General features: G+C 49.4%; 1 protein-coding gene across 1 annotated transcript; it reads right to left on the bottom strand.

The window, feature by feature from the left end:
* Nucleotides 1-4,347: 4,347 nt before the first annotated feature.
* UPK1A (uroplakin 1A) lies at nucleotides 4,348-14,514 on the bottom strand. Its single transcript, XM_081215630.1, has 9 exons — nucleotides 14,451-14,514; nucleotides 14,265-14,365; nucleotides 13,768-13,859; nucleotides 12,054-12,254; nucleotides 8,664-8,738; nucleotides 8,423-8,530; nucleotides 6,574-6,753; nucleotides 5,183-5,266; nucleotides 4,348-5,103 (listed from the first exon to the last, which is right to left on the bottom strand). Exons 1-9 carry the CDS (start codon nucleotides 14,483-14,485, stop codon nucleotides 5,059-5,061), a joined length of 921 nt encoding a protein of 306 aa, XP_081071756.1. The 5' UTR covers nucleotides 14,486-14,514; the 3' UTR covers nucleotides 4,348-5,058.
* Between the last annotated feature and the right edge of the window lie 3,435 nt (nucleotides 14,515-17,949).

The following is a 17,949-nucleotide window of genomic DNA, read 5'->3' as shown; positions in this document are numbered from 1 at the left end:
TCCACTGCAGGGGGCACAGGTTTGATCCCTGGTCGGGGAACTAAGATCCCGCAAGCTGTGGGGCGTGGCCAAAATTTTAAAAAATAAAAGGGGGGACAGGAGGGAGAGATAGGCTTGGGGAAGTAGCAAGGAGACAAGCCACAGGACCCCTCAGTGCCAGGCCGAGCAGCTGGACTTTGTGCTAGGGCACTGGGGAGCCACGGAGGGTTAGAGGCCGGATCCAGCTCTGGACAGACATGGTCCTGTAGAGGTGTAGTAGGAACAGCCATCGAATGGCTCCCTCCTTCTTGGGTGGTCCTGGGAGCCTCACTCACCTGGCCCTCATCTCTTTGTTCCTCTCTCACCCACAGGAGTGGGCCTCTGGGTGAAAAGGCCAGGGCAGACAAACCCGTCCTGCCAGCTGAGGCCTGCCTTGGCCGGGCCACACTGCTGCCATTCCAGCTGAGCAAATATGTGGCCAGATGAAGCCAGAGAAGGGAGTGGCAGATGTGGGACAGAGGCGGAGGCCCCCTACCTGCTGCCCAGAGGCCAGCTTGACTCCAAGACCCCAGCATCTGACAAGGCCTGAACTGTGGGTTTTTTTTTTTTTTTGCGGTACGTGGGCCTCTCACTGTTGTGGCCTCTCCCGTTGCGGAGCACAGGCTCCGGACGCGCAGGCTCAGCGGCCATAGCTTACGGGCCCAGCCGCTCCACGGCATGTGGGATCCTCCCAGACTGGGGCACGAACCTGCGTCCCCTGCATCAGCAGGTGGACTCCCAATCACTGCGTCACCAGGGAAGCCCAGGCCTGACCTGTTTTAACGGCTCAGGTAAAGTCTGAAAATGTTTAGCAAGGTAATTCTTTTCTCAGTACACATCTCATGTCCTCCAGTGACGTTTTTATTAATATTTATTTTTGTTCTTCTTTAAAAAGATTATCAATCATTACTCGTTCATCCACCCATCTCTCTATCATTCATCTATTTTATTTATGCAGTTACTACCAGAAGTGAAAAAACAAGAGCAGCTTGTTTGTAGTTGTCTGCAGTGGGCGCTGGAGATGGGGTGGGGCAGGTGTCTGGTTTTCCCAGCTCTGGTCTCTCTGAAGTTGCTCAGTGGTGAGCTGCCTTTAAGTTTCCTTTGCCAGTCACTTATCTGGATCTTACTTGAAACAGAAAGGCCTACAGAGGGACACCCACTTCTTCTGCTTCAGGAACTGTCTATTGGAAATTGGATCACATCCCATTCAAACAGGCAAATTTGAGCTCCATTGTTAAATTGCAATAGCCAATGTGAGATTGATGGCTAGAGAGGAGTATCTGTCTTCAGGAGGCTGTGGTTGGATGATCAGAACTAGCTCTGTGTAGGAGTGTTAAGAAAATCAACTGACTAATCTGAAGATCTAATTGGTTTTATTCAACAAGTCATGAATTAGACAGCGTTCTGTCTAATAAGTAGAAAGGAGCTCTCTTAATATTTATTTTTATTGGAGGACAAAAGCAAGAGTTATCATAGAATATTTGGAAAATACCAAAATGCCCAAGGAATGAAATAAAAATCCCCCTCAAGTGTCTCTTCTTCCCTGATAACCAAGGCTAACCTTTGGGAGACTGTGTTTTACAACTTTAACACAAACACACACATACTTGAATTTTTATCAGAAAAGCAATCATACTTGGCATGCCTTTTTGTAATCTTCTTTTTTCACTTAACAACTTTTCAGGTATTCTCCCACGACATTAAATATTCTTTTGCAGTGTGACGTTTAAGGAAAAATTTGATTTTAGGCATATCAATCTCCACAAACGTTCTTGAAGGACCCTCAGGCAAAAAGCGTTATATTAACGCTAACATATGCTGAGCCCATGGGTTGAACATCTCTCAGCGAAAGCACCAAGTATTTTCAAGTATGATTTGACTTCTGAAAGCATAGATACGTGAGTCACTTCGATGAACTGGCTACTGTACATCGAGGTGGTGGAGCCCCAAACCTTTGAAACTGGGGCTCACCAGACACAGTAGCAGACTTACCCAGCAGTTTATTTCTGCATTTGGTTCTGATTGCACAGAATTTAGAAAATTCCTGATTCATAGTAAAGGGGTCTGTGGGTTCCAGAGCTCTTAGAATGTATTGGACCCTAAGCTATGTGGTAGGGACTGCTAGAACCCCATTTTATAGAGGGGCACATGGAGGCTCAGAGTGTGGTGGAGGCGTGGTGAGAACCCAGTACTGCCTCTCTGCCTTTCTCAGAGAATCTAAGTCATGGGCTGGGTCACTGTGAACTTGCTCCTGAGGGCACACCTGAATTTAAAAGTAGATTGGGAAGAAATCCCCCCTTTCCTTGACATGTTTACAACGTGGTCAAATATGTGCTCAGGGATGGGGGAGAGGTTTCATTCCAGGGCCTGCAGAAAAGCCTGTTAGGCAAGTTAACCCGGAGGGACTCTTGTGTGTTAAAATATGGTACGTGTAACAACTACACGGCATGTAAAAAAATTCTGGCTTGAAAAGCAAAGCTGTACATTGTTTAGTATCTTAGAAACCGCTTTACTAGTTTTTGTTTCTGGAAAGTAATAGATTATCTTTACGAACATCTTTTTCAAACATTATAAAGATATATGGTGTGAAAATTCTTCCTCTGGGCCCTCCACCCCATACCCCTTCTCAACGGAATCCTTCATGAGAAATATGTATATAGAATTTTTATAAAAGTGAAATCACTTGTGCTTATTCTGCTCCTTGCCTTATTTACTTACAACAGAGCATGATGATCGATGACACAGCTATACTCTGGAATACACTGCAACATTCAAAAAAAATAAAAACAGGTGAATTCATATATACTGACATGGAAAGATGGCCAAAATATACAGTTAAGTGAAGGAAACAAGTTGCAAAGCAATATTAAAGCATTGTTCTATTAAATGTGTGTGTATGTGTGTGCCCATATAAGTATATATAGATATGTCGATATAAACTTTTGAAAAGCCAAAAAGGACATTTATCATGTATTAATAGCAGTTATCTACAGATTTGGTCGGGAGTTTACTGGGGAGCGGAACATGGGACACTTCCATTTGTAAATTTTTATTATCTTTTAAGCGGAAGAGTTATAAATGATTTTTGATTTTAAAAAGTATTTTCCCTAGTTCTTCTAAAATTTATTTTAAAAACCGTGACCCATTTATTTTAAAAGACAAGACCTATCCTTCATATGTATCTACAGGGATAAAAGTACTGTATGTGGTTTGCAAGTGTTTCTACTTGCATTTCTTGGAGATTTTTTTCATGTTAAAACATTATTTTTTAGTACTGTGTGTGGTATTCTAGAGAATAGACATAGCATAGCTAATTTAACCAGTCCCCTACTTATGTTCATTTAGGTTACTGTAATGAACATCCTTACATCTGCTTTCTAATTATTTATACCATTATAACATCTTTTTATATCAGTTCACATAGATCTATCTTCTTTTTAACGGCCACAGAGAATTCCAGTCCAAGGATATAACACGAGTTGTACATCCCATCCCCTGCTGATGGAGGTTAGGTTGTTTCTAATTTTTCACCCTAATAGATTTGACCAATACAGATTTTTTTTAAAAGTATATTTTCAAAAGCTGATATCTGAATTCAGCATTTGCAGACCATCTGCAGACCACTAGAGTAAATGAGGACCCTGAGAAACCTCATTTGATGGGGAAGGAAGACAAACTCTCCTCACAGGGCCTAATTGCTGTAAAATGGCCAGAGCATGAGCCTGCTTCAGAGAGGACAAAAGAGCAGTGATGAGATTCTTAAACTGTTTGCTCTCATGCACCCCTTAGAGAACCTGCTGGAAGCTTTAGTCCCTAGTAGGAGGATGTCTGTCACCTGTACTGGCCCAGCATCCCTGCACTCTGATTTTCCTTTGGTAAACAACCCCCTTTTCTAACACCACCCCTGGATGCATCCTTAGCAGGAATGTTAATCCATAGTGCCTGCCCTTCCCCAACCAAAGAGTGGGTCTAGAACCTAAACCAAGTCAGTGAGATTTAATCACTGACCTTGGCAAAAGTTATTGGGAAAGAGGACGTTTCTCGCTGCTCTGTTGCTTAGCTATAAAGATGTAAGTCTGGTGTCGCCAGAGAAATCCTGACTGAGAATGAAGCAGGTTTCCTGGAAACATAGACTGAACCCCTGGATCAAGACATGCCTGAAGCCTGATTTACTGACTCAGTTACATGAGCCAATACTTTCTACTTTGTGTTTCAGTCAGTGCCAGTTGGGTTTCTGCCACTTCCATTGGAAGAGTTCTGGTTCATTCGCCTTGACCTCCAAAGAAAACAAATTAACTCATTCAAGCAGTATTTATTGAATATCCATGCTCAGTCCTGTGCCGCGCAATACTGGGGATATTAAAGTAACCATAACAGAACTTGTCCCTCCCCTCATGGCAGTCCCAGTCTACCAGAGCTTAAATAGACAATCACAAACTATTCAGTGATGATGATGGCATCCACCATGAAGGAGGAGCTCAGGGAGCTACAAGAGAGGCGTCCGCGGGGGGTGTGTGTGTGCTAAGATCAGGGAAGGGTCCCACCCCCCCTCCCAGGACAGGACTTCAAGTTGACACTGAAAGATGGGCCAGGAATCAGCCAAGTGAGATGGGGTTAAGGTCTAAGGGTCCGTGCACACATGTCCAGGGGTTTCAGGGCACCCCAACTCCCAGCAGGGCTCAGAAACCTGGTAAAACATCTTTGGAGGGGCTTCCCTGGTGGCGCAGTGGTTGAGAGTCCACCTGCCGATGCAGGGGACACGGGTTCGTGCCCCGGTCCAGAAGATCCCACATGCCGCGGAGCGGCTGGGCCCGTGAGCCATGGCCGCTGAGCCTGCGTGTCGGGAGCCTGTGCTCCGCAACGGGAGAGGCCGCAGCAGTGAGAGGCCCGCGTACCGCAAAAAAAAAAAAAAAAAAAAATCTTTGGATTGGAGGGAGGGAAGGGTGGAGGAGGTGGGGAAGGGAGAGGCGGGGCGGCGTCTCAGCTGGAGGAAGCAGGGGCAGGGGAGCTGAGTGTGCACGTGGGCTTCCCTTCTCTTCCTCACAACGTGCTGTAGAAACGCATGGCCATCAGCATCACAGGAAGCTGGAGGGGAGGAGGCAGGTGAGGGGCGCCCCAGCCTCATAGCCGCATCCCACCCAGCCCACAGGCTCCCGCCTCTCACCGTCCACATCAGGATGGCGAACCCAAACCATGAGATGCCCCACGTGTAGCTGTCGATGGCGTGGCCAATGTGTTCGAAGCAGCCCTGGGCAGGGGGAACACGGGGGTCTGAGAAAATGCCTGGGGAGGCTGGCTGCTGAAAGCAAGAGTCACTGGGCACCCTTGGGAAAGTCACTTCCTGCCTTGAGCCTTGGTTTTCTTACCTGTGGGACCATGAGGAAGTGGGTTTCTCACCCTGGGGATCATGGCAGTGTCTCCCTCTCAGGGTGGTTTCAGGGAGCCAGGGAAGTGATGTTAACCCAGGCCCTGCACAAGCAGGTGCTGCCCCGATGGTGCCTATGACAGTCTGAGGGTGATTTTGTTTTGGGCTGGCTTTCCATGCTGCCCCCAAGTTCCAAGGGTTTGAAATACGCCTTTAGGATCAGTCCAGTTCTGACACCTCCTCATTTGGAGGTAAGGCTGAGTGGACCCAGAGCCCCACACCTGTCGCCTTCATGTAGACCCCTGCTTGGCCCAACTTGGAAGCTGCCAAGAACAAAGGTTCAGGGTGTGTGCCCTGGAGTCAGGCAGGACGGAGCTGGGGGCCAGCTCTGCCGCTTGTTGGCTATGGGGCCTAGCTATGATTCTGACCCTCTGAGCCTCAGTTTTGCTATCTGTGAAATGGCGATCTTTGACAGCACTGCCCTCCGAAGGCAGTTGTGGTGATTCTGTGAGATGATGCATGTAAGCACTCTGCAGACAGCCGGGGCTCAAGGAAGGGCTGTCTGACTCTGGCATGCAGGCTCCCCTCTCTGTGACACCTGATCTAAGGCGTGATGGTGAAGGCCCCCAGGCAGCCAAGGGGACCGGTTCTCCTCCTCTGGTTTCTCTCTCTGTCTTTGCATTCCCTTTGCAGGAGTTAAAGCACCTGGTTGGGGCCTGACTGCCTGAAATCACATCCCAACTCCATCCGTCACTAGTGAGGCTCATCATCTGTAAAATGAGATAATTATAACCTTTACCTCATAAGGCTGTGGTGAGAATTAAATAAGGTAAAAACTTAAAGCACCTACAAGGAGGCCTGGTACAAAGTAAAAGCTCAATAAATGTCGGTTGTTATTGGTGTTGTGCTGCTGACACTGTTATTGTTGCTCTTATCCCCAGACAACCTGAGAAAAGTTTCGGGCGCCGCCAGGTCTGGATCAGATCAAACCGGAACCGGGGTTCATCCCGCTGACTTGCAGAGGGAGGGAGGGACAGATGGAGAGTTGAGAGAGTCAGAGGGAGGGGAGAGAAAGAGAAAGCCAGATGGGAGGGAGGAGCAGACAGACAGACAGTGGGAGGGAGAAAGAGACAGAAGAACCAGAGAGGGCCAGAGAGACCGACAGACACAGCACGGGGGAGGAGACACACCTTGGTGAACAGGTAGTCCAAGTGGCCCAGGCGGCAGCCTTCTTCACTGAGGGGGATGAAGTTGCCAGTCCGTCGACAGCACAGCGGGGGCCAGGGGAACACCACCTCTGGGGTGGTGGCCCGGAAGGCTGATGTGAAGTTCACCCAATCCATGGGACCTGACGTGCCACAGCACTCTTGCTGGAGAGAGAGGCAGGGGTCAGGAGGACTCTGGCTCAGAGAAGGCAGCCGCTCCCCTGAGGTCACACGGCGAGGAAGGATAAGGTTGGCCTGCACTTCCTCCCATCCTGGGCCTCCTCGAAGAGGGGCAGCAGTGTCTGTGTGTGAGCAAAGGAGCAGAAGATACTTGTCCCAGAGGCTGACGGGGGATTTGGCTCAAACCCACACTCATGATTTATTTTAAAATTTTTTTGAAAAAAAAAATTCATTGGAAAAAAAAAGGTTTTTTTTAATTAGCTGTCAACAAAACCTGAGGTAGGGGCTTCCCTGGTGGTGCAGTGGTTGAGTGTCCGCCTGCCGATGCAGGGGACGCGGGTTCGTGCCCCGGTCCGGGAAGATCCCACGTGCCGCGGAGCGGCTGGGCCCGTGAGCCATGGCCGCTGAGCCTGCGCGTCCGGAGCCTGTGCTCCACAACGGGAGAGGCCACAACAGTGAGAGGCCCGCGTGCCGAAAAAACAAACAAACAAACAAAAGAACCTGAGGTAAATGACACCAAGAGGCAGATTTCTGGCTTCTCCTGACCCCCATGGGTGTTTAATCTGTGACTCTCAAATGATGAAAACATAGGCTCCTTCAAACCTGGGTCCCAGTCCAGGCTAGCTGCATGACGAACCAAATGGGTACCTTAATTTCCCTTGGGTCCTCAATATTCTCCTCTTGTGCTGCCGTATCAGGTTGAGTTTAATTAATAATGTGGCTTCTGGAAGCTGGCGTCCTGGGTTTGAGTCCTTTACGTTCTGTGACCTACCAGCTGCGTGACCTCGTGCAAACCCTCAGCTTCCTGCCTTGGCTTCCTCACCGCTAAAGAGCTGATCTTCTTTATGGACTGGTTGTAAGGATTAAATAAGCTTGAAAGTGCTTTGAATGGCGCTAAACAAAAGATAGTGCTCTTTAATGTTTGTTGTTGTTGTTTTTTTAATTGAACAATTCTTTTTTGGCCACTGCCTCGCCGCTATGCAGATCTTAGTTTCCCAGCTAGGGATCAAACCCGTGTCCCCTGTGGTGGAAGCACGGAGTCCTAACCACTGGACCACCATCTGTTATTATTATTACTATTGTTACTATTAAGACAGCAGGTGTGGACTTCCCTGGTGGCCCAGTGGTTAAGAAACCGCCTGCCCATGAAGGGGACATGGGTTTGAGCCTTGGTCCGGGAAGATCCCACATGCTGCGGAGCAACTAAGCCCGTGTGCCACAACTACTGATTCTGCGCTCTAGAGCCTGTGAGCTACAACTACTGAGCCCACGTGCCACAACTACTGAAGCCCATGTGCCTAGAGCCCATGCTCCTCAACAAGAGAAGCCACCGCAATGAGAAGCCTGCGCACCACAATGAAGAGTAGCCCCTGCTCGCCGCAACTAGAGAAAGCAGGGGCTCTGGATCTAGGTTTGGATCCCAGCTCTGCCCCTTACCAACCATATGACCCTAGGCAAGTGATTTTCCCTCTTTTGGGCCTGTTTTCATCCCGAAAATGGCAAGGACCAGAGCCTCTCCCTCATAAGAACCGCATGAGTGGATATCATCTACCGGTGGGCATAATGGGAGCCCTAATGGGGGCCATAACGGGAGATCGGGTCAGAGCCTCAGCTCTTCCAGCCCTCCCCACCCATCCTGCCTACACTTGCCCACCTCAATCATGATTCGATCCCAGAGGCGGGTGAGTTCCCGGCCCTGGTCCGAGTCTGCGCCGTAGAAGGTCAGCATCTGCTTGGTGATCAGGGATGGGCTGGACACCATCTGCAGTGGGCCGGGAAGAACAGGGTCCAGCGGGGCTGGGTGGGGAGAGAGATCGACCTCCACTGCCGGCCCGAGACCCTCACCAAACTCCCCCTGGAAGTCATGCCCCTCCCCTGTCCTCCCCCCGACTCACGTAGTCTCGGTGGGTGTAGGACGTGATGCAGGAGGCGCACTCAAAGATGTAGACGGTGAGCATGAGCACCAGGTACTGTGGAGAGACAGAGGGAGGGTCACAGGGACAGCCCTGTCAGGGCAAAGCCTGTGAAGTCACACCCCTCAAGGGATGGATCCATGATAGAAATGCAATTTTTTTTTTTTTTTTTTTTTTTGGCCATGCCCCGACCAGGGATGGAACCTGGTCCTGGTGGCAAAAGCACCGAGTCCTAACCACTGGACCGCCAGGGAATTCCCAGAAACACAATTTTTAAAAAAAGTATAGGACATGGATAAAGAAGATGTGGCACATATATACAATGGAATATTACTCAGCCATAAAAAGAAACGAAACTGAGTTATTTGTAGTGAGGTGGATGGACCTAGAGACTGTCATACAGAGTGAAGTAAGTCAGAAAGAAAAAAACAAATACTGTATGCTAACGCATATATATAGAATCTAAAAAAAAAAAGGTCATGAAGAACCTAGGGGCAAGATGGGAATAAAGATGCAGACCTACTAGAGAATGGACTTGCGGATATGGGGAGGGGGAAGGGTAAGCTGGGACAAAGTGAGAGAGTGGCATGGACATATATACACTACCAAACGTAAAATAGATAGCTAGTGGGAAGCAGCCGCATAGCACAGGGAGATCAGCTCGGTGCTTTGTGACCACCTAGAGGGGTGGGATAGGGGGGGTGGGAGGGAGACGCAAGAGGGAGGGGATATGGGGATATATGTGTATGTATAGCTGAATCACTTTGTTATAAAGCAGAAACTAACACACCATTGTAAAGCAATTATACTCCAATAAAGATGTTAAAAAAAAAGTATAGGATGATGTGAATGGAAACATCTACGTGGGGGATATACAGGTGTTCACCGTGCAAGTCTTTACCTTTTCTGTATGTTTGAAATTTTTAAAAATAAAATGTTACAGGACAATGCAATCACCAAAAATATGTAAGGTATTCCCTGAACTGTTAACTGTTGGCTTGGATGCAGTAAAATGAATGCCTACTGGAGAAAAGAAAAAAATAAAGACATTCCTGAGACAACCAGGGACATCTGAACACAGATTGGGTATTGGAAGATAAATAGGAAGGGACTGGGGTGAATTTTGCACGATGTGCCCGCAGTACGGTGATTGGGGAAAACAAAACAAAACAGAAGGGCTTCCCTGGTGGCGCAGTGGTTGGGAGTCCGCCTGCCGATGCAGGGGACATGAGTTCGTGCCCCAGTCCGGGAAGATCCCACATGCCGTGGAGCGGCTGGGCCCGTGAGCTATGGTCGCCGAGCCTGTGCGTCCGGAGCCTGTGCTCCGCAACGGGAGAGGCCACAACAGTGAGAGGCCCGCGTACCGCAAAAAAAAAAATAAATAAAAAAAAAAAAATAAACAAAAAAATCAAAAAACAACCCCACCCAAACCTGAAAAAGCTCTTTAATTGGTGTTTAATGAAAATTATTTTTCTGATCCTCAGCTGTCCCCTCCCCTCACCCTTAAAGCAACAGGGCATGGGGTGTGGTTGTGCCAGCTCCTCTGCCCAGACGCGATGATGTGGCCACGCATGCCTGGCTGCTTTAAAACCACGTCCTTATCACTCAGAGAAATGTGCACACAAGTATTTACAGGGAAGTGACTTGGTGTCTGGAATGTGCTTCAAAATACCCCAGGAAAGGAAAATGTGGGCAGGCAGAGGGTGGGGGTAGAGGGGACGATGTGTGGGTGATATTGTGGAAACCAGGTGATAGGTACACAGGGTGCATCGTGCCGTTCACTCTAGGCTGTTTGAAATTTCCCATAACAATTAAAAAAAAAATCTGTCTTAGTTAATGACAAACTAACAGGAGAGACAGACACAGACCTTTTTTCTTTTACTAGTTGGGTGAACTTTTAGGACCTTGGTTAAATTGTTCTGCCAGAGAACTAAATGCAGGAAAGAAAGAAAAAAAAAAAAAAAAGAAGAAAAGGAAAGGAAAAGAGCCTTTCCATGGCTCCACGTGACTCATAGAGAAGCCGAAGTCCTTACCAAGGCCTGCAGGTCCACCTGATAGGCCCACCTCCGCTCTCTCCCCTCTCTCCCCTCAAGGCCAGCAAACCTCCCCCCACTGCTGTTCTCCTCCCCTGTCTGTCCTCAGTTCCTCTCACTCACTCACTCACCCCCACTTGGCTCCAGCCACACTGAACTCCTGTCCCCTCTGGCTTCAGAGCCTTTGCTCTTGCAGTTCCCTCCACCTGGAATGCTCTTTCTGCAGATACTCATGGGGCTCACTCCCTTACCAATCCCCCGCCCCGCCCCCCCGGCCCCCACCACAACCCCGTCTTCACTTTCTCTGCCTGCAAGATCTTCCCTTTCCCATCCCCAGCTCCAGCTCTCCCTTGCCTGGTCACTGTCTCCCTCATGAGAGTATCCTCCCCCACGGCAAGGGCTTTTATGGTTTGCTCACAAAATAGCCTAGTGCCTAGTGCAGGGTTTGGCACATGGTTCTTGCTGTATAAACATTTGTGGATTGGATAAGTAGCTGCTCCTGGGAATCCAAAAAGCCCTCAGCTGGGGAAAACCCAGTGTTGGCTCTGTGTCAGTGGGGCCAGGATTGGAATCCCTGGTCTCCCTGTGGGTCTCTTTGAACCTCAGTTTCCTCATCTGGTAAATGGGCAGAGAAGCACTAACTTCAGATGGATTCTGGAAGGATTGAAGGAGCTCATTTTCTAAACTGCTCAGCCTAGTGTCAGAACATGAGAGGTACTTGGGGAGTGTGGGTTATTGCTGTGGGCAGAGATTAGGAGCCTAGGCTCAAGCACTGAAGTGCTCAGGTTTAAATCCTGGCTCTGTCACTCACTTGCTGTGCCACCCTGGATAAGTGGATTCACTTCTCTGGGCCTCAGCTTCAACTCTGTCAAATGGGCCATGAAGATGATGATGATGATGAAGATGACGATGGTACCTCACAGTGGGTTGAGAGGAACACATGAGCTAATCTATGTAAAGCACGTAGAATGTAGTGAGCGCTCATTAAATGGTTGCTGTGCTATTATTATTGTCACTGTTATCAACAGAGCTCCCGAGCACAGACCCTGGAGACCAACCAGCTGAGGTTCAAATCCCAGTCCTGCTACTTAAGAGCCATCCTCCCAGGCAGAGCTTCCTTCCCTGCCTCCCCTGTGCCCCGGTTTTCTTTGCAAAATGGGGGTAACAGCTGAGCCTAGGTTATTAGGTTATGGGCAGATTAAATGACCTGACTGCCACGAGGCCCAAGTGTGGTGCCACGTGGAACACACACTAGTAGCTGCGGTGTGGTTGTTATTACGACTCTGTGAGGATGACTTTTGTGCCCAGCCAACCCCATCCCTTCCTCCTGGGGCCTCACCGTGAGCATCATGGACCGGTGGCGGCACAGCACTGCGCCCACACCAAAGCTGGCCACCACGAAGAAGGAGAAGCCGCAGAAGATGGCGATCCAGGCACCGGCGAAGACGTCATCCTTGCCCGAGACGCCCATCAGTGGGTACACGCGGTACTGGTCGGCGGTCACCCATACCGTTTCAGCAAACAGGGCCAGGCCTGACAGCTGGACAGGGCAGCCAGTTAGCAAGGCCTGCGCACAGGGGCAGCAGCCCCGGCTCCATGGTTCTCCGTGAGAAGGGCCTTCCCCATTCTGAGCCTCTACTGCCCTCTTGGTAAAGTGGGCACATAGTAAGAGTGGCAAAGATGTCACCTTCCATGAGCAGGGATGAAGGTGGGCAGGAGGCCATGAGGGAAGGGAGGACCCAGCCAGATCTCCTCCCCCACCCACACCCCAGCTGCCAGTGGCTTCAAGGATACAAAGAGACGCTACATGCAAAGCCTGGCACTCATGACTGGCACCGAGGAGATGCTAGGTTAGTCCGCCTCCCCTGAAGAGCGTTGCTATTCCCTGAGGAGGGGAGTTTGGCCGTGGCCAGAACTATTACAGAAGCATCAACCCTTTGATCCAGCAATTCCACTTGCAGGAATCAATCCTCCAGATACACCTGCCCAGGCAGGAAAATCACACACCCACAAGGTTATTCCCCACAGCACCGTGGGTAAAGGAGCCAGGATGCCACACAATGGAGGGCTGGGCAGTTGTGGAAAAGGGCAGGGAGGCTGTCTGAGGACTCATGTGGACAGAGAATGTGCACAGGAGGAAATGGGAGGCACAGAGCAGGGTGTGGAATGAGCTACGTTTGGGGCAAGAAAGGGGAGAAAATAGGTATATAGGTTCTTATTTGCTTGTATTTGCTTAAAGAAATATTGGAGAAAATAAAAATCTGGTTACCTGTTGGGATGGGGAACAAGGAGAGAGGAAGACTGCTCAGTGGATACCTTTGCCAACAGTCAAACTAACTCTCATAGAGTGTTTACTGTGTGCGTTGGTCCTTGAAACTGCTTTCTGTGTGATAATCATCATTGTTACCAGCTCTCCTGCACTACTGCTGTTATGGCCAACACAGATAGAAACCACGTGTGCCAAATTCTGGCCTAAGCACAAATCCAATAACTCATTTTATCCTCTCAGCATTCCTATTTTATCTCCATCTTACAGATGAGAACACTGAGGCCCGGAGAGGTTACATCACTGGCCCCAAGTCCCACAATAGAAAGTGACAGAGCTGGGATTTGAACCCAGGGTGTCTGGCTCCAGAGCCATGTACAGGTATCACGTAATTAAAAGGCATTGTTATTATACATTACTATTGGTCTCCTGTGCATCAATCAGGCACCTTATGTCCATAATCATATTAATGATGATAGCTGGCACTGGCCAAGCACTTTTTTTAAGCTGAGGGCCATACATGGATTAATCCACACAACAATGCCCACAGTGAGGACATAACTTATAGATGGGGAAACAGGCACAGAGAAGTACAGTCGCTTACTCGAGGTCACACAGCTGGGGAGAGGCAGAGCTGGGATTCGAACCGGGGCTGTTTGACTTGAGAGCCAGGCGACACTGGCCATTAGGTGAGTGCTGAGCCCTCAGCTGTCCCACTCCCAGGCTCAGGACCGCCCCCTTCCTCTTCACCCGCCCACTGGGCTCCCAGCCCCAGGGAATGTCTCACCAGAATAATGATGTTTCCCACGACCAGCAGACCCACCACAACTGGAGACCCCTTCTCTGTTGTTGCTGCTGCCGCAGAAGCCATAGTCTTGCCTGGGACACACGAGCCAGGATGAGGCCAGGCAGGGGCCGGGGGAGGACCCCCTGCCCCATTCCACACCCCAGCTGCCAGGGGCTGCTGACAGCTCTCTGATGGGCCCAAGCCAGTACCAAGTGTGCCCAGCCTCCCACAACCCCAGCAGTGGGCCATTTTACAGAGGAGGAGGGAGTTCCCTGGTGGTCCAGTGGTTAGGACGCCACGCTCCCACTGGACATGGGTTCAATCCCCGGTTGGGGAACCAAGATCCCACAAGCTGAGTGGCTTGGCCAAATAAAAAAGAAGAAACGAAGCCTTGGGTGGGGCAGTCACTGGCCAGAGCTCAGGGCTGCCCCTCACCCCTAGCCTCAGACCTCCCCAGCTCCCCCTGCCCATCCAGACCCCTAGAGCCCCGTCCTCACCTTCTCTGCCTGAAGCCTCTCTGGCCAGGCCCTCCCACAGTGGCTCCCTATATATGCCCAGGCCCCTCCTTGGGCCAGTTTCCTGGAAGGGGGGAGGGTGTCTGGAGGAGGGGACAAGAGGTCAAGCTGGCAGATCAGTATGGGAGGACACTTTTATGAGACCCCTCCGCCAAGTGATTTACAGACCTGAAATTCCAGATTGTGCTAATATCTGGCCACATGAGCAGGGTGACCTGCAGTGGCCTCTGGTTCCCAGTCTGTCATGGTGGTGGAGGGGGGCGGGGTGGAGAGGGTGAGTGCTCCACTTGCTGTCTCTCCTCAGGACTAGGGCCTTAACGGGAGGAGGGAGAGATCCAAGTCAAACCCACAAGTGAGGGGACTTTCCTGGTGGCACAGTGGTTAAGAATCCACCTGCCAAGGCAGGGCACACGGTTTCGAGCCCTGGTCCAGGAAGATCCCACATGCCGTGGAGCAACTAAGCCTGTGCGCCACAACTACTGAGCCCGTGCTCTAGAGCCCTCAAGCCACAACTACTGAAGCCCATGCGCCTAGAGCCCGTGCTCCGCAACAAGAGAAACCACCGCAATGAGAAGCCCGCGCACCGCACGGAAGAGTAGCCCCCCCACCCCACCCCCCACTCGCCAGAACTAGAAGAAAGGAAGCCCGGGAGCAGGAATGAAGACCCAAAACAGCCATAAATAAATAAATAAATAATTTAAAAAAACCCCGACAAACAAAAAACCCACACGCGTGTCCGCAATCTCAGAACTGCATTCTCTACTGGTGGCTCCACCTCTCCAAGCCTGGGAGCCCAAGGGGAGGTCTAGGCAGGGACCCCAGCAGGCGAGGGCAGCTGGATGAGGCAGGGAGGTGGGAGGAGATGAGGCAAGTGGGAGGGATGCTCGGGATGCTGGTGCTCAGTCTCTGCGCTGAGGGGGAGGATGGAAGGGGATGGGTGTGTGACGGGATTCTGAGATGAGTGTTCAACAAGCAAGCGGGGAGAGGAGTGTGCAAGCAAAAGGGAGGGGCACCCTGAATGGGCTTGGTGGGAGGCCCCCCCCCACCATCACCACACACGCACGCGCGGACAAAGCAGGGTCACGGCGAGGTGGAGCCGTGGGTGGAAATGTCTTCAGTTTGCGCAATCGAAGAGACCTTGGTCCAGATCCCAGTTCCGCCTACTCCGTGCCGCGCGACCTGGCGTGTGCATTTGCCCATCTGCAGAATGGGTACCATCAGACCACTTTCCTGGGCGGCGGTGGGAACTCTGGGCGGGGATAGTGGGCAGCCGCGCCTCGCCAGCAGCGCTCCGGAGCGGCCCACGGTCTCTCCGGTGGCGCCCCCTAGTGGCAAAAGGCTGATTCTGCAGGCGAAAAGGGTGACTTGGGCCCGTCCTTCCCGAGAACTTTTCAACCCGGAGAGCTAGGGCATTTGCTTGGTTTTCTCTCTGTGCTTTGGCTTTCCCCAGTGAGAAATGGGCAAACAAATGGAACTTAAAATTCAGTCGTCAAGATACTGGCTTGGTAATAAGACTCATGAGATGTTTTCCGATTAAAATGGATAATTTGATTTTTAGTCAATCCACTATACATTTAAAATAGTTTTTCTCTGTTGATTTACATCTATATTAAGGACTAATGAGAACACTGAAATAATAACGTATATAACCTGTCAAACACATTTTATAAGTTTTAGCTAAAGTAACTTGCAAAATAATAGGACCATGCTAATAATATGAAATATTTTTATTTTCAAATAGTTGATAACTATAAGCAATTGGAAGTTATATAAAATGTCTGGTAAAAGCAAAAAATTTTCATCAATGGAGGCATGTCACCTGTCGTAAAAGGGATTCATTTTGTTCTGAAACAAGAACCCAGTGTGTTTTGATGTCAAACTTGAATTTTCACTATTCTTTCTTACTGTTATATAAGCTAGTCTTCAAAACAATAAAATTTGAAGTGCTAATTACTCAGATGCTCAGAAGGCTGATGATAAAAATCACAACGCCAAGATCTCCTAAAGATGACGTACGCCTATGCTATGATCCAGCCATTTGTCCCTGGAAATTCCCCCACTTCCGTCTACCAAAGGCTGTGAGTGTATTCATAGCAGCCCCACATTGGAAACCACCCAAGTGTCCCTTAACAGGAGGATGGATAAGTCCATGATGGTACATGCATATAATGGATACTATTCAGCAAGAAAAGGGAACGAACTATGACACGCAACCACTGGGATGAATCTCAAAAGCATTACACTAAATGAAAAAAGCCACTCAAAAGACTACCACTGTATGATTCTAGATAGGAAGTTCTACAACAGGCAAAACCAATCTAGAATGATAAAAGTCAGGGAGTGGTTACCCTTGGGAGCATGTGACTGGGCAGGGGGACACGAAGGGGGCTTCTCTTTCTTGATTTGGGTGCTGGTTACACAGGGGTATTGATTGTGAACATTCATCACGCGGTACCCTCACGATAAGTGCACTTTTCTGTATTTTTTTTAATTCCAATGCCTTATTCTAAAGAGGGTAGATCCTTTCAGAAGAAACATATTCGATGTGTTAAAAGTGGTGTTTTCGAAAGAGGGCACATGAGATAATTTTAGGCATTCCATGGACATCAGATGAAATGGCATGAAATGATACAAAATTCATATGACGAGAAGATGAGCCATTTCTAACCAGTCCTTCAGACGGTGCCATGGAGAGAGGCTCAGTGATTTGATGCTACTGTGTCCTAAACACCTCTCCTTTCTTGCTTAGAGCAGGTTTCAACAGGCCTCAGTGTCTCACTAGAATTTAATAGTAACATATTTTCATTGTATTTATTTTTGAGATGTTTTGTTTTCCATGGGCAGTGGTGAAAGGAAAGTTTTCTCAAACTTTTTTATTATAAAATATTTCAACTATACAAGAAAACGTAGGGATAATGTAACCTACACCTACATCCTTACATCCCAGCTTTGTCAAATCTAAGTATTTTCTGTATTCACTGCAGATTGTTTTCTTAAGGTGCATACATTGCAGATGGCATTTGAAGCTACCTGATCCCGCCCCAGAGACAACTTCACTACTAAATTTGGGACTCGGACTTCCCTGGTGGAGCAGTGGTTAAGAATCCTCCTGCCAATGCAGGGGACATCGGTTTGATCCCTGGTCTGGGAAGATCCCACATGCCACGGAGCAACTAAGCCCGTGTGCCACAACTACTGAAGCCCACGCGCCTAGAGCCTGTGCTCCGCAACGAGAAGCCACCGCAACGAGAAGGCTGCGTACCGCAACAAAGAGTAGCCCCAGTTATAAGAGGTAACAAAAATAGTCAAACTCATTAAAGCAGAGAGTAGAATGGTGATTGCCAGGGGCTGGGAGGGGAGGAAAATGGGGGAATTACTAATCAATGGGTATAGAGTTTCACTTATGTAAGATCAATAAATTCTAAAGGTCTGCTGTACAACATTGTGCTTACAGTTAACCATACTATACTGTACACTTAAAAATCTGTTAAGGGGGGGCTTCCCTGGTGGCACAGCAGTTAAGGATCCACCTGCCAATGCAGGGGACACGGGTTCAAGTCCTGGTCCAGGAAGATCCCACATGCTGTGGAGCAGCTAAGCCCGTGAGCCACAATGACTGAGCCTGCGCTCTAGAGCCTGCGAGCCACAACTACTGAGCTCGCATGCC

This window comes from Mesoplodon bidens (assembly GCF_964165515.1).
Source record: "Mesoplodon bidens genome assembly, chromosome: 18".
In the NCBI taxonomy this organism is placed as follows: Eukaryota; Metazoa; Chordata; class Mammalia; order Artiodactyla; family Ziphiidae; genus Mesoplodon; species Mesoplodon bidens.
Note: the sequence above shows the minus strand (reverse complement) of the source record. Positions and strands in the feature narration are given on the sequence as shown.

Excerpts from the sequence above, each read along its gene's own strand:
- UPK1A (XM_081215630.1), bottom strand. The coding sequence starts at position 14,485 with ATGTGGCCAGATATTAGCACAATCTGGAATTTCAG. Across the intron at positions 5,267-6,573 it reads TGGACTACCTGTTCACCAAG|GGCTGCTTCGAACACATTGG; the intron begins GTGTGTCTCCTC and ends CCCCCTGCCCAG. Across the intron at positions 5,104-5,182 it reads TCGCCATCCTGATGTGGACG|CTTCCTGTGATGCTGATGGC; the intron begins GTGAGAGGCGGG and ends CCTCCCCTCCAG.